The 24556-nt window shown below is 42.5% G+C and overlaps 2 protein-coding genes across 3 annotated transcripts in view; one reads left to right on the top strand and one right to left on the bottom strand.

Moving 5' to 3' along the window:
• The window catches only part of LOC144601701 (MKRN2 opposite strand protein-like), a 16790-nt gene extending 15534 nt beyond the window's left edge, over positions 1-1256 (bottom strand). Inside the window, exon 1 of the mRNA XM_078413977.1 lies at positions 762-1256. The gene's annotated coding sequence lies outside the window, so the exon portion shown is untranslated. The remainder of the gene's footprint in view (positions 1-761) is intronic.
• mkrn2 (makorin, ring finger protein, 2) lies at positions 1116-24556 on the top strand. 2 transcript variants are annotated; one of them, XM_078413975.1, is made up of 8 exons: positions 1116-1281; positions 5747-5875; positions 7214-7392; positions 12810-13147; positions 15748-15962; positions 17547-17657; positions 20793-20937; positions 22344-24556. In XM_078413975.1, the coding sequence occupies exons 1-8, from the start codon at positions 1253-1255 to the stop codon at positions 22524-22526; spliced, it is 1329 nt and encodes a 442-aa protein (XP_078270101.1). In that variant the 5' UTR covers positions 1116-1252; the 3' UTR covers positions 22527-24556. The 2 variants fall into 2 exon arrangements, with proteins under 2 accessions (XP_078270101.1, XP_078270102.1); XM_078413976.1 differs by having other exon boundaries at positions 1119-1270.

Genomic DNA, 24556 nt, shown 5'->3' with positions numbered 1-24556 from the left:
GGATATAGGTGGAAGGGGACAGGACGGGGGTGGGGGGGGGACATGGGAGGAAGGGGAGAGAGATATGGGTGGGAGGGAGAGGGATATAGGTGGAAGGGGACAGGACGGGGGGGGAGGAAGGGGAGAGAGGTATGGGTGGGAGGGAGAGGGATATAGGTGGAAGGGGACAGGACGGGGGTGGGGGGGGGGACATGGGAGGAAGGGGAGAGAGATATGGGTGGGAGGGAGAGGGATATAGGTGGAAGGGGACAGGGCGGGGGTGGGGACATGGGAGGAAGGGGAGAGAGATATGGATGGGAGGTAAAGGGATATAGGTGGAAGGGGACAGGACTGGGGTGGGGACATGGGAGGAAGGGGAGAGAGATATGGGTGGGAGGGAGAGGGATATAGGTGGAAGGGGACAGGACGGGGGTGGGGGGGGACATGGGAGGAAGGGGAGAGAGATATGGATGGGAGGTAAAGGGATATAGGTGGAAGGGGACAGGACGGGGGTGGGGGGGGACATGGGAGGAAGGGGAGAGAGATATGGGTGGGAGGGAGAGGGATATAGGTGGAAGGTGACAGGACGGGGGTGGGGGGGGACATGGGAGGAAGGGGAGAGAGATATGGGTGGGAGGGAGAGGGATATAGGTGGAAGGTGACAGGAGAGACCGAAAGGGAAAGTGGGGGGCGGGGCAGATAAAATAAAAACAAGAGGCTCGGAATTGAGAGCATGTCGATACTACAGAGGTGATCCTACAAAGCCGCAGGCATACCCTAACCTCACATAACCGTTGACACCTTTAACTTTTCTTCCCTTGTCGCCTCTCCTTTTTTTGGTGCTTTGAACTGTCCTTTCTTGTGGGGGGTGGTAACTCCTTTAGTGTTGTCGGTGTTGAGCTGCAGGTGATTCAGTCCACACCACTCGTTGACTGCCCCTCTGGGGATGTGCACGGGGACTGTTCCCCGGTGCAGGAGGCGCCCCGGGGGTGCTGATGCTGGTTGTGGTGGCGGCGGCGGCGGCTATGGTGCTGCATTGACTGCTGCAGCTGCGGCCTGACGTGGGCCGCCCTTCACCCCCTGGTTACGGAACAAACCAGCGCCGCCACCGCCGCCTGTCCATCCGTCCGCCCGCACACAGGGGGCGCTGCTGAGCCGCGGGACCCGGCGCCCGGCGCCGCGCTGTCTTGTCCGTGCGACTGCGACCCGAGACGGGGACGGAGAGAGCGGTGATCGGGGTGAATGGAGGGGGTGTAGGGGCGGCAGCGGCGCCATGATGAACACCAAGCAGGTGACGTGCAGGTACTGAACCTTTACAATGTCGGTCGGGGCGCCGCTGCCGCTGCCGCTGCCGCCGCCGGGCCCACACGAGTCACGATCCCATGGCCATCCCAGCACAAAGCCAGGCCCGGAGCGCGGCTCACCCCCCTCCTCCCTCCCTCCCTCCCTCCCCAGGCAGTGAGTGAGTGCCGGCTCCGGCCTCGGATCAGCTCAGGCTGCGGGCTGACACTCCCACCCGGCCCCGGCCTCCGGGCTCCTCCATCTCCCGCTTCCTCCGTCCCCGGGCTCCTCCGTCCCCGGGCTTCAGCGGCCTCCCGCTTCCATTCTGTTTGTTGATGTCCTGTCGACCCTGGTTATTGAGTGTTTTTTTTAAAATTGATCCCAGTTCCAGATCACCAGTTTATCTGCGCCAGCAGACCATATGTTTCCAGTGTGTTTGCTGCAGCAGTTTCAGGGATTGACTGGTCTCCGCGGCGGGGGCTGCACCCAGAAACCAGATCAGAGTCTGAGGAAGGGTCTCGACCCAAAACCTCACCCACTCCTTCTCTCCAGAGATGCTGCCTGTCCCGATGAGTTACTCCAGCTTTTTGTGTTTATAAGCAACAGCTCTCGATTTCCTCCACTGTCACGATTCCACTTCCTCAATCTCCACTTAATCTTCGTTTCCCCATGAAGACAAATAACTAAACATCTTCTCCAGTCAGACCTTACAGCACATCCTGAAAATGAATGTTGTAATTTTCTTTCCAAGGACCAACTTATCTGTCATAAATTCAGGTGACCATCTTTGGGTGGAGACCCTTCTTCAGGTCTGGAACTGGGTCTGGAGTCCAGGTGAGTTGGCTGCCCTGGCCAGCTGGCAGCCGAGGGAGAGGTGAGGTTCAGCAGAGTCATTGGTCACGGCCTGCGGGCAGCCAGAGTTCAGGTGAGGGTTGGCTGTGAAGTTGGCAGCAGCACCTGCAGTCGTAAAGTGGCCGAGGAAGCTGTGTGGGCTGGCGGTGGCAGCAGTAGTTCTGGTCTGGAAGTGGCTGGGGATGTATCATCATATCATATCATATATATACAGCCGGAAACAGGCCTTTTCGGCCCTCCAAGTCCGTGCCGCCCAGCGATCCCCGTACATTAACACTATCCTACACCCACTAGGGACAATTTTTACATTTACCCAGCCAATTAACCTACAAACCTGTACGTCTTTGGAGTGTGGGAGGAAACCGAAGATCTCGGAGAAAACCCACGCAGGTCACGGGAAGAACGTACAAACTCCTTACAGTGCAGCACCCGTAGTCAGGATCGAACCTGAGTCTCCGGCGCTGCATTCGCTGTAAAGCAGCAACTCTACCGCTGCGCTACCGTGCCGCCGTGACCTAATCAATATTTTCTGCAGCTTCAGTGCCAAGCTGGGCTTCCCATTTCATTCAATACACCGTCTTCACTTCTCTGATACCAGCTACACCTGTCATCTTTTCAGTCCATCTATCCCTCGATCTTCATTAAAGCCTTTCAGTACTGAGATTGAACACTCCAAAAGCTTCAGATCAGATATTATTTGTGATCTTTTCCAAAATGTTGATGCCCAAATCACATTCTAAACAGTAGCCTTAGTTGTCTTTCGTAATAGAGATAAAATGCTGGAGTAACTCAGCGGGACAGGCACCAATGACAGAGAAGAAATGGGGTCGAGACCCTTCTTCAGATTGTCTTTTGTAGTCCCTGTTTTCCGTCTCCCTAAGCTTCAGATTTTAAATCCTCTACATCCTTGCAACTTCCTATGCCATTAGCCTTTCCCAGCAATAAAAGGGCTACCTTCTACCCCTCTTCCTTCTGCCTCCGACTCCCTTCTTGCTCTACTCTACCTCTGTCCAGCAATGTGTTCAACTGGAGGGCTTCACCCCTTTGTCCCTCACCATTTAATTTGGGACTGCCCTGGAATTCTGCCCTTTGAGCAACTGCTAATATCTTTAACCCAACATTATATTTTCTTCGGCTGAAAAAAATCTTTGTGGTTATAATAGTAGAAAAATTATTGACATTTGCAGTAAATATTTTATGAAAGTGACTGCAATTTATTTAATTTTTTTTCTTAAATGATTTAATGAAAGTTTCCTTAATTGATGTCAGCCTTTTATCCATCTTTTGGTTGTGTTGGGGTGCATTGGAATCTTCTCCATAAGGTGACAAAAAAATTGGATATGTGTATCGTGTGTGTGTGTGTGTGCATGAATGTTTGAATTTTTAAAAATATAAACACTCTTCCTAAAAAATAATTTTAAATTTATGGATTGCAATTCATTAAATAGACATTGTAAAATATAATGACATTTAAAACAATTTGTTTTAAAGTTTGCAAGGTTAACATGTAAAAACGCGAAGTAGTACATTTTGCTAGGTCACTTTAGGGCCGCAGCTGTAGAGTTGCTGCCTTACAGCGCCGGAGACCCAGGTTCGATCCTGACTACGGGTGCTGCCTGTAAGGAGTTTGTATATTCTCCCCATGACCTGTGTGGGTTTCCTCTGGGTAAGTCCAGTTTCCTCCCACACTCCAAAGATGCACACGTTTGTAAGCTAATTGGCTTGGTGTAAATGTAAAATTGTCCCTAGTATGTGTAGGATAGTGTTAATGTGTGGGGATCGCTGGTCGGCATGGACTTGGTGGGCCAAAGAGCAGCACTGTATCTCTAAACTAAACTAAACTATCTCTAAACTTACTACTTGGAAGATATGAGATCAGGTTGAGTCAACAATCAAAGGGATCTTGGCATACATATTCACCATTAACCAACATGAAGGGTTCCAACCCAAAACTTCACCTATCCATGTTCTCCAGGGATGCTGCCAGAAAACTCCCTAACACTTTGTGTCTTTTTCCACCAATAACTAAAGTTTACCAAAGCGATAAAAAGTACAAATTAAGCACCCGGGCTTTCCTTTCAAGGGGCAGAGCCAAAAAGCAGGGGATTAATGGTAAATTAAAACTTGGTTAAACTATTTTGGTGAATTTATGGCACATTTTTAAAATAAAAAGGATAATAAAGCATTGGATAGGATGCATAAAAGGCTTGCAATGATGACACCACTAAATACAATAGAGAATTCGAAAATGTTTCTTGGCCCAAAGAGTACTTAGGGTGTGAAAGTTGCTACCAAAGGGAACGGTTGAAGTGAATGGCGAAGATGCATGTGAGGAAAGGCTGGATGAGTATTTGAGGGAGAAGGGTTCTGCTAATAGACTTGAATGAGGAACAAAGGGAGAAGATTCAGAGGAGTATAAATTCCAGTATGCGCTGATTGTGCCAAATAGCCTGTATCTCTGGCTTTCATCTTGTATCCGTGTCGTATATCTTATGTGATTTTGTGTTCTGGGTGTGAGAATCCTTCAATTTGATTGTCTCTTGGCTGACTAGATGACATCCCAGTAGCTCCCTGAGTTCTGTAGTGCCGTAGTACAAATGACTGCAGATCAGTTTTGTTCTGTGTTCTTTATCTAGTGTGGCAACTAGTAGTGATGAATGTTTGCGATGGTATTATTGCATTTGAGAGACTTCTATATTGTATAGCTTTGGCAGTCTAAAGACAAGTGAGGGCCAAAGTTAATTGTACACCTTGCTGTTTTAGTATCAATTGATCACCAGCCAGGTCGAGTGCAGTTTCCCTGAAATAAAAAGGTGTTGATTTCAATCTATTAACTTGTAATTATGAATCCTTGGAGAAATCTTAATTTCCATAACAGTTTGTCACTGACAGGGAGTCCTAGCATTCCATTTAAGTTTGGCTACAAACTGTTTCTGAAATTGTATATTAACCTTTTATAAACTAATAAATTGGAGGACAATGAGTGAGAAGTTTGAAACAGTAATTGCAAGATGTGAATTGCCCTGAATTGGAAATTATATAATATTTTCTTCTTTACATGTATTTGAGTACTCTTGTAAAATATAAAATTGCATACAGTTGCATTAAAGCATAAATTGCATAATTGTATAAAATTGCATAAACCAGGTGGCACAGCGGTAGACTTGCTGCCTTACAGCGCCACAGACCCGGGTCCCAGGTTCGATCCTGACTTCGGGTGCTGTCTATGAAGTTTGTACATTCTACCCGCCTGCGTGGGTTTTCTCCAGGTGTTCTGGTTTCCTCCCACACTCCAAAGACGTACAGATTTGTAGGTTAATTGGCTTGGTATAAATGTTAAATGTCCCTAGTGTGTGTAGCATAGTGTTAAAGTGCAGGGATCGCTGGTCGGTATGGACTCGGTGAGCCGAAGGGCCTTTTTCCGCGATGTATCTCTAAACTAAAATAAGCGTTTGTTATGGGAGTCTGCCGTAGCCTTTTAATTTTGCTGTTTATTTTCAGAATGAGTTTTCACGTTGTTTTTTTACCTTTGAGATCATTCTGTACGCTACAGTGTGCAATACATTTGAGATCAAAACATTTGTATATTTATAGTATGAAAAATCATCTTGTCCTTTTAAATAATTGTGTTTAGATATTTCATGCATGGTGTCTGCCGTGAAGGAAGCCGTTGTATGTTTTCCCATGATTTGTCTACAAGCAAGCCATCTACAATCTGTAAATTCTATCAAAAGGGCCAATGTGCCTATGGAGACCACTGCCGGTATGGTTTTTTACATTTTGAAAATTTTATTTTAATAAGTAAATTGTTGATTTGTACAACTTTGAGCCGGGATAAACAAAATTGGAAACATTTATCTTGTCCATAAGATCTTCATGTTTGCTTCTTTGCTTATACCTGCCAGATAATTTAAGTAGAATCTTTTCCTTGTGTTAACACCAGCCATATTCACAGACTGTTGTTGATACACCTTGGTAGCAAGAACAGAACGCGTTTTGTAACGTACTTGTGGAGAGCTTTTCGTAATCATGTAATGGCTGAGAGTGCTGCCGACTTGCTTCGTGCAGTATAAGAAAATAACTGCAGATGCTGGTACAAATAGGAGGTATTTATTCACAAAATGCTGGAGTAACTCAGCAGGTCAGGCAGCATCTCGGGAGAGAAGGAATGGGCGAGGTTTTCGGGTCGAGACCCTTCTTCAGACTGATGTCAGGGGGGGCGGGACAAAGTTTGTCCCGCCCACCAGACATCAGTCTGAAGAAGGGTCTCGACCCGAAACATCGTCCATTCCTTCTCTCCCGAGATGTTGCTTCGTGCAGTAGATATGAATTACAATCCAAGCAGTGGATTGCATTTATTTTCCTACCTGCATCCATGTCAGAGTAGCTTTGACTTTTTTCATGCCAGACTGGCAAGAGCCTCACACATTAATGTAAATTGGCGTGCAGCCTTATCACTTAGACCGTGGCACATTACACTACTTGTAATTTGCTGGGTTGCAGAGGTTAATGGAAGTTTGGCCATGGAAATTGACTGTTTCCCACTGCAGCTCCAGAGTGAAGAGCATGTGGGTCCCTGCTGGGTTTTGTGCCTGCAGTTTAAATGTTCTGCCTTATGTCGCAGTGAATCATATGGGCTTAAGTCAGGGGTTCCCAACCTTTTTCGTCCCGTTTACCCCTTTGCAACTTTTCGAAAGTAAATTTACCCCCACCCTGTTTTGTTCAGTAATTTGAGTTTACACTTCTACCATAATAAAGCAACCGACAAAGGGGAAATTTTAAAATACTGTTTTTAACATTATTATTTTAAGTTCAAATAACAATAATAAAAGCACATAACAGTTATTTAACTTATTTATGAACAACTAATGATGAACAAATACCGGCATACCAGAACCAAACACAGTCAGTCAATATGTACAAATCCAGAATCAACAAATTTACCCCCTGGATAGGCGAAATTTACCACCTGGGGGTAAATTTACCCCAGGTTGGGAACCCTTGGCTTAAGTTAACCTGGTGAGCAGCTCCTGAGCAGGAATCGTGGTGTGTGGACCCCATTGGTGATGGTGCCTAACTGTGCTTGTACTTCATTCATAAGATATGATCATGTGAAGGCTCCTGGATCTAGAGTGGTGGGGCCAGTGATCTCGCGGGTCACCTGTACACCTGTCCTTCCTGATGCGATTGCTGAAACTGCCGCTGCAGAACAGACTGCGCCCATCAAAGTCACTGAATCCGGAAGATGTAAAAAGAAAACACTCGAGTTGAAAGACAGAGGTGTGTTGAAACTGCAGATCAGTCTTGGCCTTGTAGCTGTTTAAACTCAAACTTTATAAAATTACCGAGTTTTAAAAAATGTGCTTAAAGGTGTTTCCAAAATCAGAAGTGTGTCTTAAATGAAGTGAGTGTTATTTTTCCTTAATGTGCAAGTGCTGAGCTTTGTGATTTAGATTTAGAGATACAGCGCGGAAACAGGCCCTTCGGCCCACCGAGTCCGCGCCGCCCAGCGATCCCCGCACATTAACACTATCCTACACCCACTAGGGACAATTTTTACATATTACCCAGTCAATTAACCTACATACATGCACGTCTTTGGAGTGTGGGAGGAAACCGAAGATCTCGGAAAAAACCCACGCAGGTCACGGGGAGAACGTACAAACTCCGTACAGACAGCGCCTGTAGTCAGGATCGAACCTGTAAGGCAGCAATCTACTGCTGCGCCACCGTGCTGCTAGTGATGTCTACAGGGAGACAGTGACATTCACTGTTGTCCATTTCACCGTGGCAAAATTCCTTCATCTATTTCACTTCAAATTGTTAAAACTTTCTTCCATATTCCCTCAGGTTAGTTTTTCAGCCCCACACATCTTCTCATAGAGTCCTACAGCACAGAAAGAGGCCCTTCGGCCCATCGTGTCCGCGCCGCCCGTTACCAAACACAGTCTAATTTTAATCCCATTTTCCCGCATTTGGACTGTAGCCCTCCCGTAATTAATTGTGCAAGCGCCCAGAAGCGAGATATTCAACCCTCTGCACCTCACTTCATGTCTCACTCCTTTCCCCATTGGAAAATACTTGGGTGACGTTTTGGGTCAAGACCCTTCTTCAGACAATTCTCGCCCCGAAACGTCACCCATTCCTTCTCTCCTGAGATGCTGCCTGTCCCGCTGAATTACTCCCAGCTTTTTGTGTCTATCTTCGGTTTAAACCAGCATCGGCAATTCCTTTTTACACCTTGGAAAATACTTGTCTGACATCTGAAATTGGATGCACAGGAGCTTTCTTCATTCAATCACAGTGAAACATGAAATTTGCCACACATTTTGCTCCCTCACAACTTATCCCACTCCTCTTCAGGGCACCGTCGGGAGTATTCGTGTCATTTGCTGTCATTTTGATCCCAAGCTGAGTTTCCAACATTTTATCCTCCTCCTGCAGCCTACTTTCACTTTGACAAAACTGCTTGCCTTTGTCCTTACCACAGTGCACTTGAAATTCTCATTTCTTTCCTTTGTAGTCTCCAGATTTGACTGTCCCATACTCTCACAGCTAAGCTGCCACCCTGTTTTTTATTGGATAAACCTGAACTTTTCAAAAACTGCTGCCCACAATCTAAACAGCATGGCTCTAGTTACCCATTACCATTGTTTACACATAAATACGTTGATTTTAATATTTTAATCTCTCCAGGAGCCTCATCCCTCCTTGTCCATATTAGCAATTTCAGTTCTGTAACCCTAGGTCATTATAGATTTTTATTTATTTATTTATTTTTAGAGATACAGCGCAGAAACAGGCCCTTCGGCCCACCGGGTCCGCGCCGCCCAGCGATCCCCGCACATTAACACTATCCTACACCAATTAGGGACAATTTTTACATTTGCCCAGCCAATTAACCTACAAACCTGTAAGTCTTTGGAGTGTGGGAGGAAACCGAAGATCTTGGAGAAAACCCACGCAGGTCATGGGGAGAACGTACAAACTCCGTACAGTACAGCACCCGTAGTCAGGATCGAACCTGAGTCTCCGGCGCTGCATTCGCTGTAAGGCAGCAACTCTACCGCTGCGCCAGCGTGCCGAGATTTTTGTAAAACCTCTATCCTAACATTGAAAGTCAATTGATTAGCCTTGAGGATCGAAGCTCCACAATCACCTTTCTAAACTTCCACCCCTCTACCTTCTTTAAAAGTTTATCACTTTGCTCAAGTCAACTACTAGGCTTGATGTCTGCGAAGCATTTGTGATTTCCTGCTACTTTAAAATACACTATATAATAGCCAAAATTTATAAAGGGGGAAAATATATAATTTAGGTTGTCTTAGCAACTTTAACTGAATAGCACAGAATAGCATTTGACCATTTCCTGGATGCGCTTTCAGTGCCACCATACTTTGGATGCGCTTTCAGTGCATTAATAGTCTTTGGAGATACGGCATGGTACAGGCCCTTCGGCCGACTGTGTCCGCGCCAAACAGTGATCACCCCCACACCAGCGTAGAACATAGAAAAATAGGTGCAGGAGTAGGCCATTCGGCCCTTCGAGTCAGCACCACCATTCAACATGATTATGGCTGATCATCTAAAAACAGTACCCCGTTCCCGCTTTTTCCCCATATCCCTTGATTCCTTTAGCCATAAGAGCTAAATCTAACACTCTCTTGAAAACATCCAGTGAATTGGCCTCCACTGCCTTCTGTGGCAGAGAATTCCACAGATTCACAACTCTGGGCGAAGAAGTTTTTCCTCATCTCAGTCCTGAATGGCCTATCCACTATCCTACAACTAGGACTAATTTACAATTTATGGAAGCCAATGAACCTACAAACCTATACACCTTTGGATTGTGGGAGAAAACCCACACGGTCACAGGGAGAACGTACAAACTGTGTACAGACAGCACCGATAGTCATGATCGAAACCGGGTCTCTGGCGCTGTAAGGTAGCAACTCTTATCACTGCGCCACCGTACTGCCCCAAATCGTTATTGCAAATTAGGCAACAGAAGTAGGGTTACAAGATGTGTAGGAAAAAAACTGCAGATGCTGGTTTAAATTGAAGATAGACACAAAATGCTGGAGTAACTCAGCAGGTCAGGCAGCATCTCGGGAGAGAAGGAATGGGTGACACTTCGGACCCAAAGTGTCACCCATTCCTTCTCTCCTGAGATGCTGCCTTACCCGCTGAGTTACTCCAACATTTCGTGTCTACCTAGGGTTACAAGATGATTATTCCAGTGATAGGATTCTTTTTCTGTGACAATTTAATGTGAGATGGAAATGTTCTTGAGTGCTTTATAGACAATAGACAATAGACAATAGACAATAGGTGCAGGAGTAGGCCATTCAGCCCTTCGAGCCAGCACCGCCATTCAATGCGATCATGGCTGATCACTATCAATCAGTACCCCGTTCCTGCCTTCTCCCCATACCCCCTCACTCCGCTATCCTTAAGAGCTCTATCCAGCTCTCTTATAGGTTCCATGAATACAGCAAAGTCTATTTGAATGTATGACGTAAGGTTCACACATCTTTGGTTTCATTCGCTGCACAGTGGCGCAGCGGTAGAGTTGCTGCCTTACAGCGAATGCAGCGCCGGAGACTCAGGTTCGATCCTGACTACGGGCACCGTCTGTACGGAGTTTGTACGTTCTCCCCGTGACCTGCGTGGGTTTTCTCCGAGATCTTCGGTTTCCTCCCACACTCCAAAGACGTACAGGTATGTAGGTTAATTGGCTGGGCAAATGTAAAAATTGTCCCTAGGGTGTAGGATAGTGTTAATGTGCGGGGATCGCTGGGCGGCGCGGACCCAGAGGGCCGCAGGGCCTGTTTAGACAATAGACAATAGGTGCAGGAGTAGGCCATTCAGCCCTTCGAGCCAGCACCGCCATTCAATGCGATCATGGCTGATCACTCTCAATCAGTACCCCGTTCCTGCCTTCTCCCCATACCCCCTCACTCCGCTATCCTTAAGAGCTCTATCCAGCTCTCTCTCTTGAAAGCATCCAACGAACTGGCCTCCACTGCCTTCTGAGGCAGAGAATTCCACACCTTCACCACTCTCTGACTGAAAAAGTTCTTCCTCATCTCCGTTCTAAATGGCCTACCCCTTATTCTTAAACTGTGGCCCCTTGTTCTGGACTCCCCCAACATTGGGAACATGTTTCCTGCCTCTAATGTGTCCAATCCCCTAATTATCTTATATGTTTCAATAAGATCCCCTCCTCATCCTTCTAAATTCCAGTGTATACAAGCCTAATTGCTCCAGCCTTTCAACATACGACAGTCCCGCCATTCCGGGAATTAACCTAGTGAACCTACGCTGCACGCCCTCAATAGCAAGAATATCCTTCCTCAAATTTGGAGACCAAAACTGCACACAGTACTCCAGGTGCGGTCTTACCAGGGCCCGGTACAACTGTAGAAGGACCTCTTTGCTCCTATACTCCGCGCTGTATCTCTAAATCTAAAAAATCGAAATCTAAAATCATTCCAAAATCTTGGAATGAGATATGCTTCGGTTGTTGCAAGGTTTAATTTTATCCACTAGAGTGAGCCATAGCATGTGTTGTCATCAACATTGTTTTTTTATGGGCAACTAAAAGTATGTATGCTGAGCGCCTAATCCCTGATACGTCATTGCAATATTCCACTCTACAAGCAAAAACCAAATTAAATCATTGCCAGTTATAAAACGGACTACTTTCCAACTGAAACAGCACCATGAATTATCTTGCTTCTTTGCAATCATTTTTAATAATTCAAATGGGTCGGTGTGACTCTGGGTAAGTTATAAGTGAAGATTTTTTTGTTGTTCAATGTTCCATCATTCTGGTTCAGGTTCAGTATTCGCTCTGTTTTTTTACCCATTCAATAATTTCCATTCTGAATTGAGAGTTTTGCCTTCATTTTTGCAGGTGGTGCTTGTAAGTGAACATGTAAGCAGTCTAAAAGGAACATACCCATTTTATCCATTGAATTCTGTGCCTCTAAAATTGCCTTTGTTTGTAATTGGCAATTAATTGTAAATGAGCATTTTTTTTGAAAACATGGATCTGGAGGCCTATTGATCTTTTACTTTGCTGTGTAGCTTAAATTAATTTTTGTCCACTTTCACTCTCTAACTTATGAAAGCAAAAAGTGTGCACAGTGCATATTTCCTTTCTGTTGTATTCATATAATTGATGTAGTAAAATCAATTGTGCCTTCACTAAAGATTTTTTTTTACAATTGATCACCCTGCGATGCACGCATTGGGAAGCTTGAGGTAGCATATTAATGGTCAACAATGGATTTGGTTCTTGTACTTATTCTATCATGTTCCCTGTATGAAGGATTTTCTTGTTCAGAGATCGGCATTTAAACGGAGTGTTATTAGTACCAAATTTCCACAACCTTACTTTTAAAATTTGGAGTAATTGTTGCTTTGTTCCCAAAATACCTGATGATTCAAATCATCATTTCATCTGTTACTGTGCAAAACTCATAACTCATGTAATCAGCCAAATCCTGAGAAGTGTGTTTGGAATGACTTATATTTGAGCTTTATCCTTTATTTGAAAGCTTGATTCGAGGAATTGGAGAGGAAATATTAAGGACAGAGATTGTTTCTATGTTCTATAATATCTGTTAAGCATAATTGCTGTAACTTGTAAATGCATTTCACTTTTTTGGGGGACTTATTCTTCTCTTTAGACCTTTGCAACCGAACAGCAGAAAAATCTAAATTGTTTCCTTTCCCACCGTCTTACTGCGACACCACAAAGACTGCACCGGCACCAGACTCGGCAAAGTTTGCTTATGAAGATGTGCAAGTGAAGCCGCCGTCGTACTTGGACGCAGTTTGCAGGGGACTGACTGTTTCGGCATCAGTAGACAGCAATAACTCTGCAGAGCAGCTGTGCCCTTTTGCAGTAGCCGGTGAATGTCAATATGGCGACAGGTGTTTGTACCTTCATGGAGATGTGTGTGAAGTGTGTGGATTGCAAGTGCTGCATCCAACAGACTTTGAGCAACGCAGAGCACATGAACAGGCAAGTATTGTGAAAGCAGTGTGGTCTGCATTTACCCCTATATTGCATAACCATACAGACTTAGCAGCTCATTCTAGTCCTCGCCACCTTCTTTCTTTAATCAACCTAAATCATGTGAAATTCAATATACTTTTAAGCTCCATCATGAAATAAAACTATTGAAATCTCATTTCAAAGTATGCTTTTAATAAAATTCCATGTAAAATGCTGAATATTTGATGTAGGGCCTTTCTTATCATATCATATCATATATGTACAGCCGGAAACAGGCCTTTTCGGCCCTCCAAGTCCGTGCCGCCCAGCGATCCCCGTACATTAACACTATCCTACACCCACTAGGGACAATTTTTACATTTACCCAGCCAATTAACCTACATACCTGTACGTCTTTGGAATGTGGGAGGAAACCGAAGATCTCGGAGAAAACCCACGCAGGTCACGGGGAGAACGTACAAACTCCTTACAGTGCAGCACCCGTAGTCAGGATCGAACCTGAGTCTCTGGCGCTGCATTCGCTGTAAAGCAGCAACTCTACCGCTGCGCTACCGTGCTGCCCTTTGTTAAGAACTGGTCTCAAATCATTGTTTTTGCAGCTATTTAGATTATCACATTATTTCTGATTGCAGTCAATGTAAAAAATGCAATTTCCAAATGTTCCATATAGTTTACTTGGTGAGAGCTTATATGAATATCCTCCAGAATTCTGTGCAAAACCAGGAGTGATCTGCTATGTTACGACAAACTGAAAAGAAAGATGTTGCATTTTTTGTTATAGACAATAGGTGCAGGAGGAGGCCATTCGGCCCTTCGAGCCAGCACCACCATTCAATGTGATCATGGCTGATCAGCCACGATCAGTACCCCGTTCCTGCCTTCTTCCCATACCCCCTGACTCCGCTATCCTTAAGAGCTCTATCTAGCTCTCTCTTGAATGCATTCAGAGAATTGGCCTCCACTGCCTTCTGAGGCAGAGAATTCCACAGATTCACAACTCTCTGACTGAAAAACTTTTTCCTCGTCTCAGTTCTAAATGGCCTACCCCTTATTCTTAAACTGTGGCCCCTTGTTCTGGACTCCCCCAACATTGGGAACATGTTTCCTGCCTCTAACGTGTCCAACCCCTTAATAATCTTATACGTTTCAATAAGATCCCCTCTCATCCTTCTAAATTCCAGTGTATACAAGCCTAGTCGCTCCAGTCTTTCAACATATTGTATTGTTGGTGTGGATTGCAAGTACTGAATCCACTGAACTTGAGCAACCTAGAGATCATGAGCAGGCCTCAGAATATTCCAAAGCTTTTTATAGCCATTGAAGTACTTTTGAAATTTAAATCTAAGGAAGCATTTCGAGTGTATTACGAGTCCCATAAAGCGTAATAAGTCGACAATATCATTTTTTTAAGGGATGTTGGTTGAAAGATAACATTGCGTAAGCGATCTGAACTTTTTTTATTCGTCATCAGTTAGAGTATTGAGTGTAGACGTTGCAGTTATACAAGACGTTGGTGAGGCCACATTTAGAGTATTGTGGTCAGTTTTGGGCACCATGTTATAGGAAAGATATTGTCAAGTCGGAATGGGTGCAGAGTAGATTTATAAGGATATTGCCGGGACTTGAGGGCCTAAACTATAGGGAGAGGTTGACCAGGCTAGGACTCTATTCCTTGGAGCGCAGGAGGATGAGGGGTGATCTTATAGAAGTGTACAAAATCATACGGTCAACACACAAAGCCTCGTGCCCAGAGTAGTTGAGAACCAGAGGACATAGGTTAAGGTGAGGGGGGAAAAGTTTAATAAGAACCTGAGGGGTACCTTTTTACATAGAGGGTAGTAGGTGTATGGAACGAGCTGCCGGAGGAGATAGTTGAGGCAGGTACTATCGCAATATTATAGATCTCAGGTTTGGCATAGTAATGTACTACTCAATTTTTATGAAACATTTAGACAGATACATGAATAGGATAGGTTTAGAGGGACATGGGCTGAGCTCAGGCAGGTGGGACTAGTGTAGATGGAACATCTTGGTCGGTGTGAGCAAGTTGGGCCGAAGGGCCTGTTTCCACACTGTATGACTCAACAAATAGTGTAATGTACTCCTTTACACCCACAAGGGAAAGGAAATGGAGTCCAGGGTTAACATTCAATAGTGCTGTTCCTTGTGAACCTAGATTATAACCTCCAATTTGTAAAATATAGCCTATGATCTTTAGAGTAGTACATCACCATGTCAATTGAGATCTATAATATTGTGTACATATTTTTATATGCTACAATTGGGTTTTCTAAAGATTAATCTAACACTACTGTTTAATAATCAAGCAACACACAGCCTAATTTGTGGCTGAAAGACTAATGAATTGATGCTCAGTCCATTTCCTTCAGTTACTCTGAATGTTCTCTGCTTGTTGCTGTCTTCTCAAAATATTACTACACGTAAACTAACATTGCATCTCGAGTAAGCATGAACTCTTGGAGAAATTTTCCAAATGATTTTCTGAAATGCAGTAAACCCACTGACTGATAGAGATGGCATTGTCCATTTGCCCAGTTTGTTGAATGTGACTTACTGTTGACTTGTTGCTTTTCTGTTTTAATCAGATGTGTCTCATTGCATTTGAGCATGACATGGAGAAAGCCTTCGCTGTACAAAAGAGTCAAGATAAAGTCTGTAATATTTGTATGGAGGTAGTCTATGATAAAATAATACCGTCTGAGAGAAGATTTGGAATTCTTTCTGACTGCGTTCATCCGTATTGTCTGTCCTGCATTAGACAGTGGAGATGTGCAAAACAGTTTGAGAATAAAATTATCAAGTAAGTATAACTGACTTATATGGATTAATTAATTAATTTCTAAATTTCAACCTTTAGAAGTTGATACCCCAACAGATTCCAACAATTTTATGTCTAGGAAGGAACTGTAGATGCATTTTGTCTGCTCCACTGCCAAATCTCCTCCAATTATGCTTACTTTGAAGTCCTGCCCCTTGCCCGACGTGAATTCTGCAACACCTTCTCTCGCTGCTCCCCCTCTGATTCCTCCAGCTCCACAACCATGCTTTAACCCTCTCCCCTGACTCTCAGTCTGATGAAGGATTTCGACCCGAGACGTCACCAATTCCTTCTTTCCATTGATGCTGCCTGTCCTGCTGAGTTACCTCCAGTATGTTGTGTCCAATCAACGTTATGATTTCCAGAACAAATGCATGGATATAGGCATTGGTAAACTGATTAGTTGGCTGGTAAAGTGGAGCTTACCTAGAATAAACCAAAGTAGAATATTTTTAGCATTTGTTGTATGTGTTTAGGAGAGAGAGGGGCGTCCCAGAAGACACAAAAGAATCATCCTTGCTTTAATCTTGGCCACTTTAATTATAGGTGAAATCGGTCTTTATTGACCGACACTGCACACATACAAATGCATGAACAATTCTGTAAGTTGAATGGGATGTTCGTTGTCATTTACGCAATTTCTAAATAAAACTATGGTCTCAATCCATGGTCAAATTTTTTTGTTTCATTGATGTAAAGGAAGACTAATTTATGGTGACACAGGTGTACTTATTTAAGTTATCATGGGCACTCTGACGGTCTGCGGCTACGTAGCCCCATACGCAGCAGGGTGCGATGCACTGTGTATTGTGACACATTCCTCCCGTGACCACCATTAACATTTTCTGTGACTTGTGCCACAGTAGACATTCTGTCAGTTCGGACCAGACGGGATAGCCTTTGTTGCCCTCGCGCATCGATGAGCCTTGGGTGCTCTACACCCTGTCGCCGGTTTGTGCTTTGTTCCTCCTCGGACCACTGTCGGTAGGTTCTCGCCACTGCTGACCGGGAGCACCCCACAAGCCTTGCCGTTTCAGGGATGCTCTGACCCAGTCGTCTGGCTATAACAATTTGGCCCTTGTCAAAGTCGCTCAGGTCTTTACTCCTGCCCATTTCTCCTGCATCCAACACATCAACTTCAAGAACTGACTGTTCACTTGCTGCCTAATATATCCCACCCCTTGACCGGTGCCATTGTAACAGGATAATCAATGTTATTCAATTCACCCGTCAGTGGTCATAATGTTTTGACTCATTGGTGTATATTGATAGCTGTCAAGAACTACTTGGTTTCATCTTGGATTCATAATTGGAGAAAAATCAAGAGACACTACCTAATTATTTTTAGTGCAGTCTCAGACAGTACGGGATCTGTCCATAATCAATGAATCGAATAAAGATGCTTATGGCCTCCTTGCAATCACTCTTCGATTCAAATTTTGTATCGTGGTTGTGAAGAATATTAGAGCATATAGGCTCCTTTTTTCGAATTGAATTTCTAAGTTCCCCAAATGGTATAACTATTTATTAATGGTACATTCCAATGTTCCACTTAACTCGTCATAGGTCCTGTCCAGAGTGTCGAGTGGTGTCTGAATTTGTCATCCCAAGTTCTTACTGGGTGGAGGAAAAGGAAGAAAAGGAGCAGCTTATTGATGCATTTAAGCAGGGAATGAGGTAAGGAGTCATTGGTTTATGTAACTGGTTACAGAATTATTGTTGAAAAAGATTGTCTTGTACATATGCATTAAAATAAAAATTGGATAATTTAGAAAAGTTAAAGCATTAAATTAATTTACGGTCGGTTTAAGTTAACTGTTTCTGTCCATTGGTATATTTTGTGGAGATTCACATTCCTATAACTAAGACAAAGTGAGTGAGCCTTTCTATTGAACTGGTTCCAGTTTTACAGAAAAAAATTAGGATAGAATCAGATTGGGATCGGTTGGTATTATTTTAAATACCCAACTGAGTGTGCAGTTTTCTTGCAATATTACGTTTCTGTGTTTTCCTACCTTGTCAATATCTCATGTTTCCGCACTGAGCAAAGTTGGGTAGCAATTCCAGCATCGACACAGCAAATGGTAACCCTGTGTTAATTTCAACAAAGCTCTTTTTTCTGCAAGAGTATGATGGAAAACTGTGCCCAACAGAATCCGCAGTGTCAAAGAGATGAGTTCTGACACCAGCAACAGCCGATGAGAACAGAGGCATCATGCCAGCCTTTAGGTGGATAGAGACTGTATGGTGGCTTAAATTGACTGGGCATTGCTTAAAGTTTCCTTGGCAGATTAAGTGCATTTATTGAAAGCTTGATTTCTAATATTGAAGTCTTTTACACATATCAGCATGCCAGGACTCAAGACCCTGACCAATCCTTGGGCAAGCTAGGACTTTATTCCTTAGAGCACTCTTTGGAGGCTCAGGAGTGATTTTGTAGAAGTGTGCACAATCGCGAGGGGAATAGATAGGGTGAATGCAGAGTCTTTTCCCCAGGGTAGGAGAATCAAGGAGAATCAGGAGGGCATAGGATTGAGTTAGAGGGGAAAGATTTAATCGGAAGCTGAGGGGCAAGTTTTTTTTGTACCACTAGGGGGGGTGGGGTGTAAGTATATGGAGCGATCTGCCAGAGGAAGTGGTTAAGACAGGTACAAAAACAACATTTAACAGACATAAATAGGTATCAAAGGTACAGAGATAATTAGCCAAATGGGGACGAGCTGAAATGGGGCGTCTTGGTTGGTTGGCATGGACAAGTTGGGGTGAAGGGCCTGTTTCCGTGCTGTGGGACTGACATACTGTATATGTGAAACATTTTAAAGGAGGTCTTGCTATACATGATCAATGTATTAAGTGTCCCTTTCCTGCTGAATCCATTAGTAATTGAAGTGTAAGCATCTGGTGTTCCTCCCCTGCAAAAAAAACAACTTTATAGAAATAATCTCAGTGATATTCTTAAAACCAATAATGGTAGACTGATCAAAGCAGAGAGTGACCTTGTATCATAATCAAAATTTATAATTGACTTGTGGGTTGTGTCAGATTTTCAGCCAATTTGATTACAATAGAATCAGGCATAAATAAGATTGCACTAGCAAACAACTATTTTGAAGGCACAGAGTTTAGCTCTTTAATGCAAATATGCAAGGACAAATCTTCTTGGAACCCAAGAATCTAAAAAATCAAAAGTAGTCCCATTCCTCTTTGCTCTCTGAAATAAGTTTAAATTGAAAAGCACAGGAAACGTATGGATGTTATGTTAATAGGTCTTTCAGTGTAAAGTCAAAACCCAGGATTAAATCTGCCACTTCCTCCTGAAAGCCACAGCTGTTTTAACCAATAACTATCAAATGTAATTTGTAGAGCTATTATCAGAACAGCCAAGAGAATACGTAGGGTGTCTCAATAATAGCTATGACGGATTATAAACAGATCTAAAAGGTATCACTGACAACTTGCACGAAATTACACAAAATCTAAGATCTGTATTCAAACTATGCCGAAGAGATAAGACATTTAGATTTGATCTCCATCGGTAGCATGTGTCTAAACTTGTATATAAAATACCAACCCTCTTTCATATAGCTGTCTGCTTCTAAATAGTCTCTTCTGTTTTAAATCCAATTCAAAGATTGTAATGTTCTGCTTGACATAATGAGGGGAATCTTGTATGGCAAGAATTAAGTCAAAAAAGTTCCATAAAGTTTAATTTATGTTGCAAAAAAAGTTTCAGGATTGACAGCATGTAAAGGATGCAAGCAAACACTTTGCATGGCAACTTGGAGTTAGTGAGCATGCACAAAGAAACTTTAATCATTTCAAATTATGGGATTGTTGAATGATTTTCACTATATTTAAGTCATTTTTTAAATTTTTGGCCTGAAATCTAAATCCCTGGTGCCCATGTTGCAATAAATGTTTATGATTTGAAATCAATTAAGAATATTTTAATGTGTTTAGACTTTAGACATACAGAGTGTGGAAATGGGCCTTTCGGCCCAGCAAGTCTGCATAGACCAACAATCACCCCGTACACAAGCACTATCCCACACACACTATGGAGAATTTACAATTTACAGAAGCCAATAAACCTACCAACCTGTACGTTTTTGGAGTGTGGGAGGAAACCGGAGCACCCGGAGAAAGCCAACACAGGGAGAACATGCAGACTCCGTACAGATAGCACCTGTGGTCAGGATCGAACCCTAGTCTCTGATGCTGTAATACCTCAACTCTACTACTGCGCCTCTGTGCCGCCCAAATAATAAACAGCCATGAAGAGCAAGCTGCTTAATTACATACTTTGTTACACACCTCATTTCTATTCATTCCACATCTTGTTCTAGGAGCAAAACAGTGCTCAGAGCAAAATTTCAATTGCTATTTTTTTTTTTTAAATGAACCCTTTGAATGAAATTCATGAGGAAACTAAGTTTATTCAGACTGGCACTTACTTCAGCCAGAGAAAATGTTCACCATAATTCATCCACGACACAAATTATTATTTGTCAAAAACATTGTCAGTTTGTCTGGAAATATCACTATAATTCAGTACGCAAGTTTGAATGTCATTAAACATTTGCATTAAATAGTACGGAAGGCATTCAGGTATATTCAATGATTTACAATGATTAAATAAGTAAGCATTGCAAATGACTTATCTGGAGTTGTGAACACCAGCTCAATTTTAAAGTCCTGTTTTAAGAATGGTCTTCAGTTCTGTCCAAAACGGGAGGAATATCAATGTATGAATAATTGTTAATTAAGTGTATGTTCCTACTTTCTAATTTTTTTTCTATTGTCAATTAACAGCAAGAAGGCATGTAAATACTTTGACAAGGGGAAAGGGTCCTGTCCATTTGGTGGCAAGTGCCTTTACCTTCATGCTTACCCTGATGGAACAATGGCAAAGCCCGAACAGCCAAGGAAACAGCTCAGTTCTGAAGGCAATGTCAGGGTAAATAATCTAGATAACAGATACTTTGGTCCTTATTGTTAATAAATGATATCGGTTCTTCAGAGTTATACTTTTTAGAAAATACCCCAGGAATTCTGTGGACTTTGGGTGACAGTGGACAGTACATGATTAACATAGAAAACAGATCAAAATGAAGTTTTTCTCAGGTTGGTGTGCAGTGGTTAGTAGGATGTGGCTGACATCAGTGCACGAGCCCCAGCTATTTATAATCTGTCCCCGGGGTTTAGCTGAGTGAACTAAATCTAAAATGTGCTAGTTTGCTGATGGCAACAAAGTGGAAACGCAAATAGTGATGAGGGTACAGAGGCTTCAAGAGGATATAGACAAGCTGAGTAGGTATGCAACAACATGGCAGATGGAGTACAATGGGGAAAACCTCAAGGATATCTGCCAAGGCAAGAAAAATAGAAATATTTTTTTAAAAAGAGAGATTTGGAATTGTCAATATTCAAAGGAACCTGAGAGTCATTGTACATGGATCACTGAAAGCTAGCGGGCAGGTGGAGAATCCATTGGAAAGTCACATGGTATGATGTCCTTTATTGCAAGAGGATTTGAGTACAAGAGTAGGACAATGTTGAGACCATACTTGTATTTTGCTGTCCATATCTAAAGTTAGATGTGCTAGCTGTAGGAGTTCAGCAACAGTTCACCAGGCTAGTTCCTAGTTTGGCAAGTTTGTCGTTAGAGCGATTGAGTAGGCTAGATCTCTTCTTTAGAGTTTGGAAGAATGAAAGATGACCTCACCGCTGAATAAAATGTACTGTGAGGGTCTGACAGAATAGATGCACTAAGGCTAGAACTGCAGGTGATAGTCTCTAAATAAGGTATAGGCTGTCAAGACTGAAATGGGGAGAGGTTTTTTTCTTTAACAATGACATTTTGAGCCTCAGATTCGATTGGGAAACAAATTCCAGTCACAGATCGCATTCAGAGGGCTGATAGATTTCTGGAGAGTAGAGAAATAATGAGGCAGGAATACTGAAGGTCATGGTGACCCTGTTGAATGATGAAGTAGAATACTGCTCTTATTTCTTGTGTACTTTGAATGCCACCACAGGCTCCAGTTTACAATTAACAAGGAGCTAAACATACTAAAAGTCAGATAAATCAGAATGGCCACACATTTCAGGTTAGTTACGAACAAACAGTATCAAAATAAAGTTCACTTCACATTGACCTGCATTAAGACGATATTCCTGAGATTTAGTAAACTAGAATAAAGAGTACCTTGTAAACCAATTCCTTGGACATGAAGAAAATTAGGCAAGGCACCTGCAGAATATTTTTGCAACCAAAGTTATTTCATAACTTGTCTCAAATTATATCAAAACAACTTTCAGCCAATATAAAGTAACACAGTATGTGTATTATTGACCCTGCAGTTCCTTCATTCAGTGCGACTCTGGGATTTCATTGAAGAGAGGGAGCACAGGGATGTTCCCCAGCATGTGGGTGACGATGAAGTGACGGAGCTTGGCGACCTCTTCATGCATCTTTCAGGAGCAGATCAGCACACTGCATCCAGCGAGAACCAGTCTGATCAGCCTGTGTCTGTAGTATTGTGAGATGATATAAACTACGTTACAGCTGCTTCTGCTGAAACAACGCTGATTCACCGAGCAATGGAGGTTTGGTTCAAAATTATGTTTGAACTAAAATTGTAATATAATGGGAACAAATAGTAACTGGTTGAATCAGGACTGTATTTTGCAAGGTTCATGGTATTTGATTGTAAACTTATTTATGAATTGAGGTTTTTCACTGTAGAGCACACACTACCCAGTATACAGGTCACAACCCTTTGTCTGGTAGTAGAAACTTTCTAGCTGTAATTTTAAAAGGAAATTGTTGCAATATTACTCATAGTGAATTACCTTAGTACTGTATGCATTGTATAAAAAAAGCCTCTTTTATATCTCTTCGATAATAGAAACTGTAGAATGATCCATTTCCCACATCTCCTGCATTGGGAGTATACATTAGTGAATCTCTCATCTGGCACCAGGAGACCACCGGAGTAATCTTAGAATGATCCACTTTGTCTTCTCTTTCCTACTGAGGTAACTGAACTGGATTCAGAATGATGTCTGGTGGCAGTGCGTCAAACGCATTTCCCACTACCAAAATATTTTTTCCCCACGGGATTAGATGGGTGTCAAGATGCAAGGAATTGTAGATGCTGGTTTGCAAAAAGACAAAGTACTGGAATGACTCAGTAGGTTAGACAACATCTCTAAGGAAATGGATGGGTGACACTTCAGATTAGGGCCTTTCATTCAGTCTAAAGGGACCTGCCTGAAACGTTGCCTATCCATGTCCTCCAGAGATGCTGTCTGATGCACTGAGTTACTCAATGCTTTGAATAGATGGGTTTACTGTTGTCAGGCTACAGCTAGTTTTTTAAAATAATTCTTGCATTAGTTATTATAAACTGCACAAGGGAAGCTTGAAGTGACGTAACCCTGTCCCTGGTGGTCCTGATATAATCAATGGTTGAGAATCTATTTCGTTTCAAACCAAATTGCTGTTGTAGCCAAAGTACTTGGTTTAGTGTGACTGCACATGTTAATTGAAATGCTAAATAATATTTAAAATGATTCATTGAAGGATGGAAGAAAATACAGTACTACAGATCACACCAAGATCCTAAAGTTGGAAGCACTTTCTCATTAAAGTAGTAACTATTTTTTAGTTATTAAAATTTAGAAAAATAACATTTCAGCTGTGGTTGGTTGAAACAAATACACCTTTGCAAGATTGAAATTAAGAGGTTAATACTTACGCATTGAAATTACTAGCTAATAAATACAGGAAACCAATGGATAAAATGTTACCTCAGTCTCTGACAATATAAATCAGATTGCCAAGTCGGCCATTGGCTAAAAAAGTATAATCATGTTGAATCTGGAAAGTTGTGGTTTGAAACTATTATGATTAAGAAATTAGTTTAAAAAGTACTGTATCACAGGAATGCAACTAGAAATGTATTCACAATTAGTTCCATTAAACCTCTCTTTTCCTAACTGGTAAGTAGGCTATTTTGATGTGAAAGCCAGCCGATAATAGAAATGACAATCCCCAATTCCACTGTTCCATATAGGCATGGAGTAGCTACATGTACCTAACTCTTAGTCTCCTGTTCTTCCCCTTTCCACATATACTAATTTACTCTGCAAATCAAGCCTACTTTTTGATGAGGATGATATGTATTTTCCATTAAAGTACAACCTAAAGCTCAAGTGTTAAATACGTGAACTTCAGCCACATCATAGCATAGGGACAAACAATCGTGAATGTAAGGATTAGTCATTAACCACACAGCTTTAATGTCAAGACACAAGTCCTTTTTTATATATTTGACAACGTGCAAATTTAAATGGTGAAATGTCAGTATTAGAATGTCAATTTCTCCCTTCACTTGCTCTTATCTTTCCTCAAATGATATTTCAATATCTATCAAACTGAAAATGATTACAAAATTATTTTCCGATGGAGTTTTATTGTACTTGCCAGATATCGGGTAAAGTTCTGTATTTAAAGTTCTGTTTTCTCCTTTTGTGCAGTCGTGCTACTTCGAATAAAAGTTTTGTGAAGA

The sequence above is a fragment of the Rhinoraja longicauda genome, chromosome 17 (genome assembly GCF_053455715.1).
Source record: "Rhinoraja longicauda isolate Sanriku21f chromosome 17, sRhiLon1.1, whole genome shotgun sequence".
Taxonomy (NCBI): Eukaryota; Metazoa; Chordata; class Chondrichthyes; order Rajiformes; family Arhynchobatidae; genus Rhinoraja; species Rhinoraja longicauda.
Note: the sequence above shows the minus strand (reverse complement) of the source record. Positions and strands in the feature narration are given on the sequence as shown.

Excerpts from the sequence above, each read along its gene's own strand:
- mkrn2 (XM_078413975.1), top strand. The coding sequence starts at position 1,253 with ATGATGAACACCAAGCAGGTGACGTGCAG. Across the intron at positions 7,393-12,809 it reads ACTCGAGTTGAAAGACAGAG|ACCTTTGCAACCGAACAGCA; the intron begins GTGTGTTGAAAC and ends TCTTCTCTTTAG. Across the intron at positions 20,938-22,343 it reads GTTCTGAAGGCAATGTCAGG|TTCCTTCATTCAGTGCGACT; the intron begins GTAAATAATCTA and ends TTGACCCTGCAG.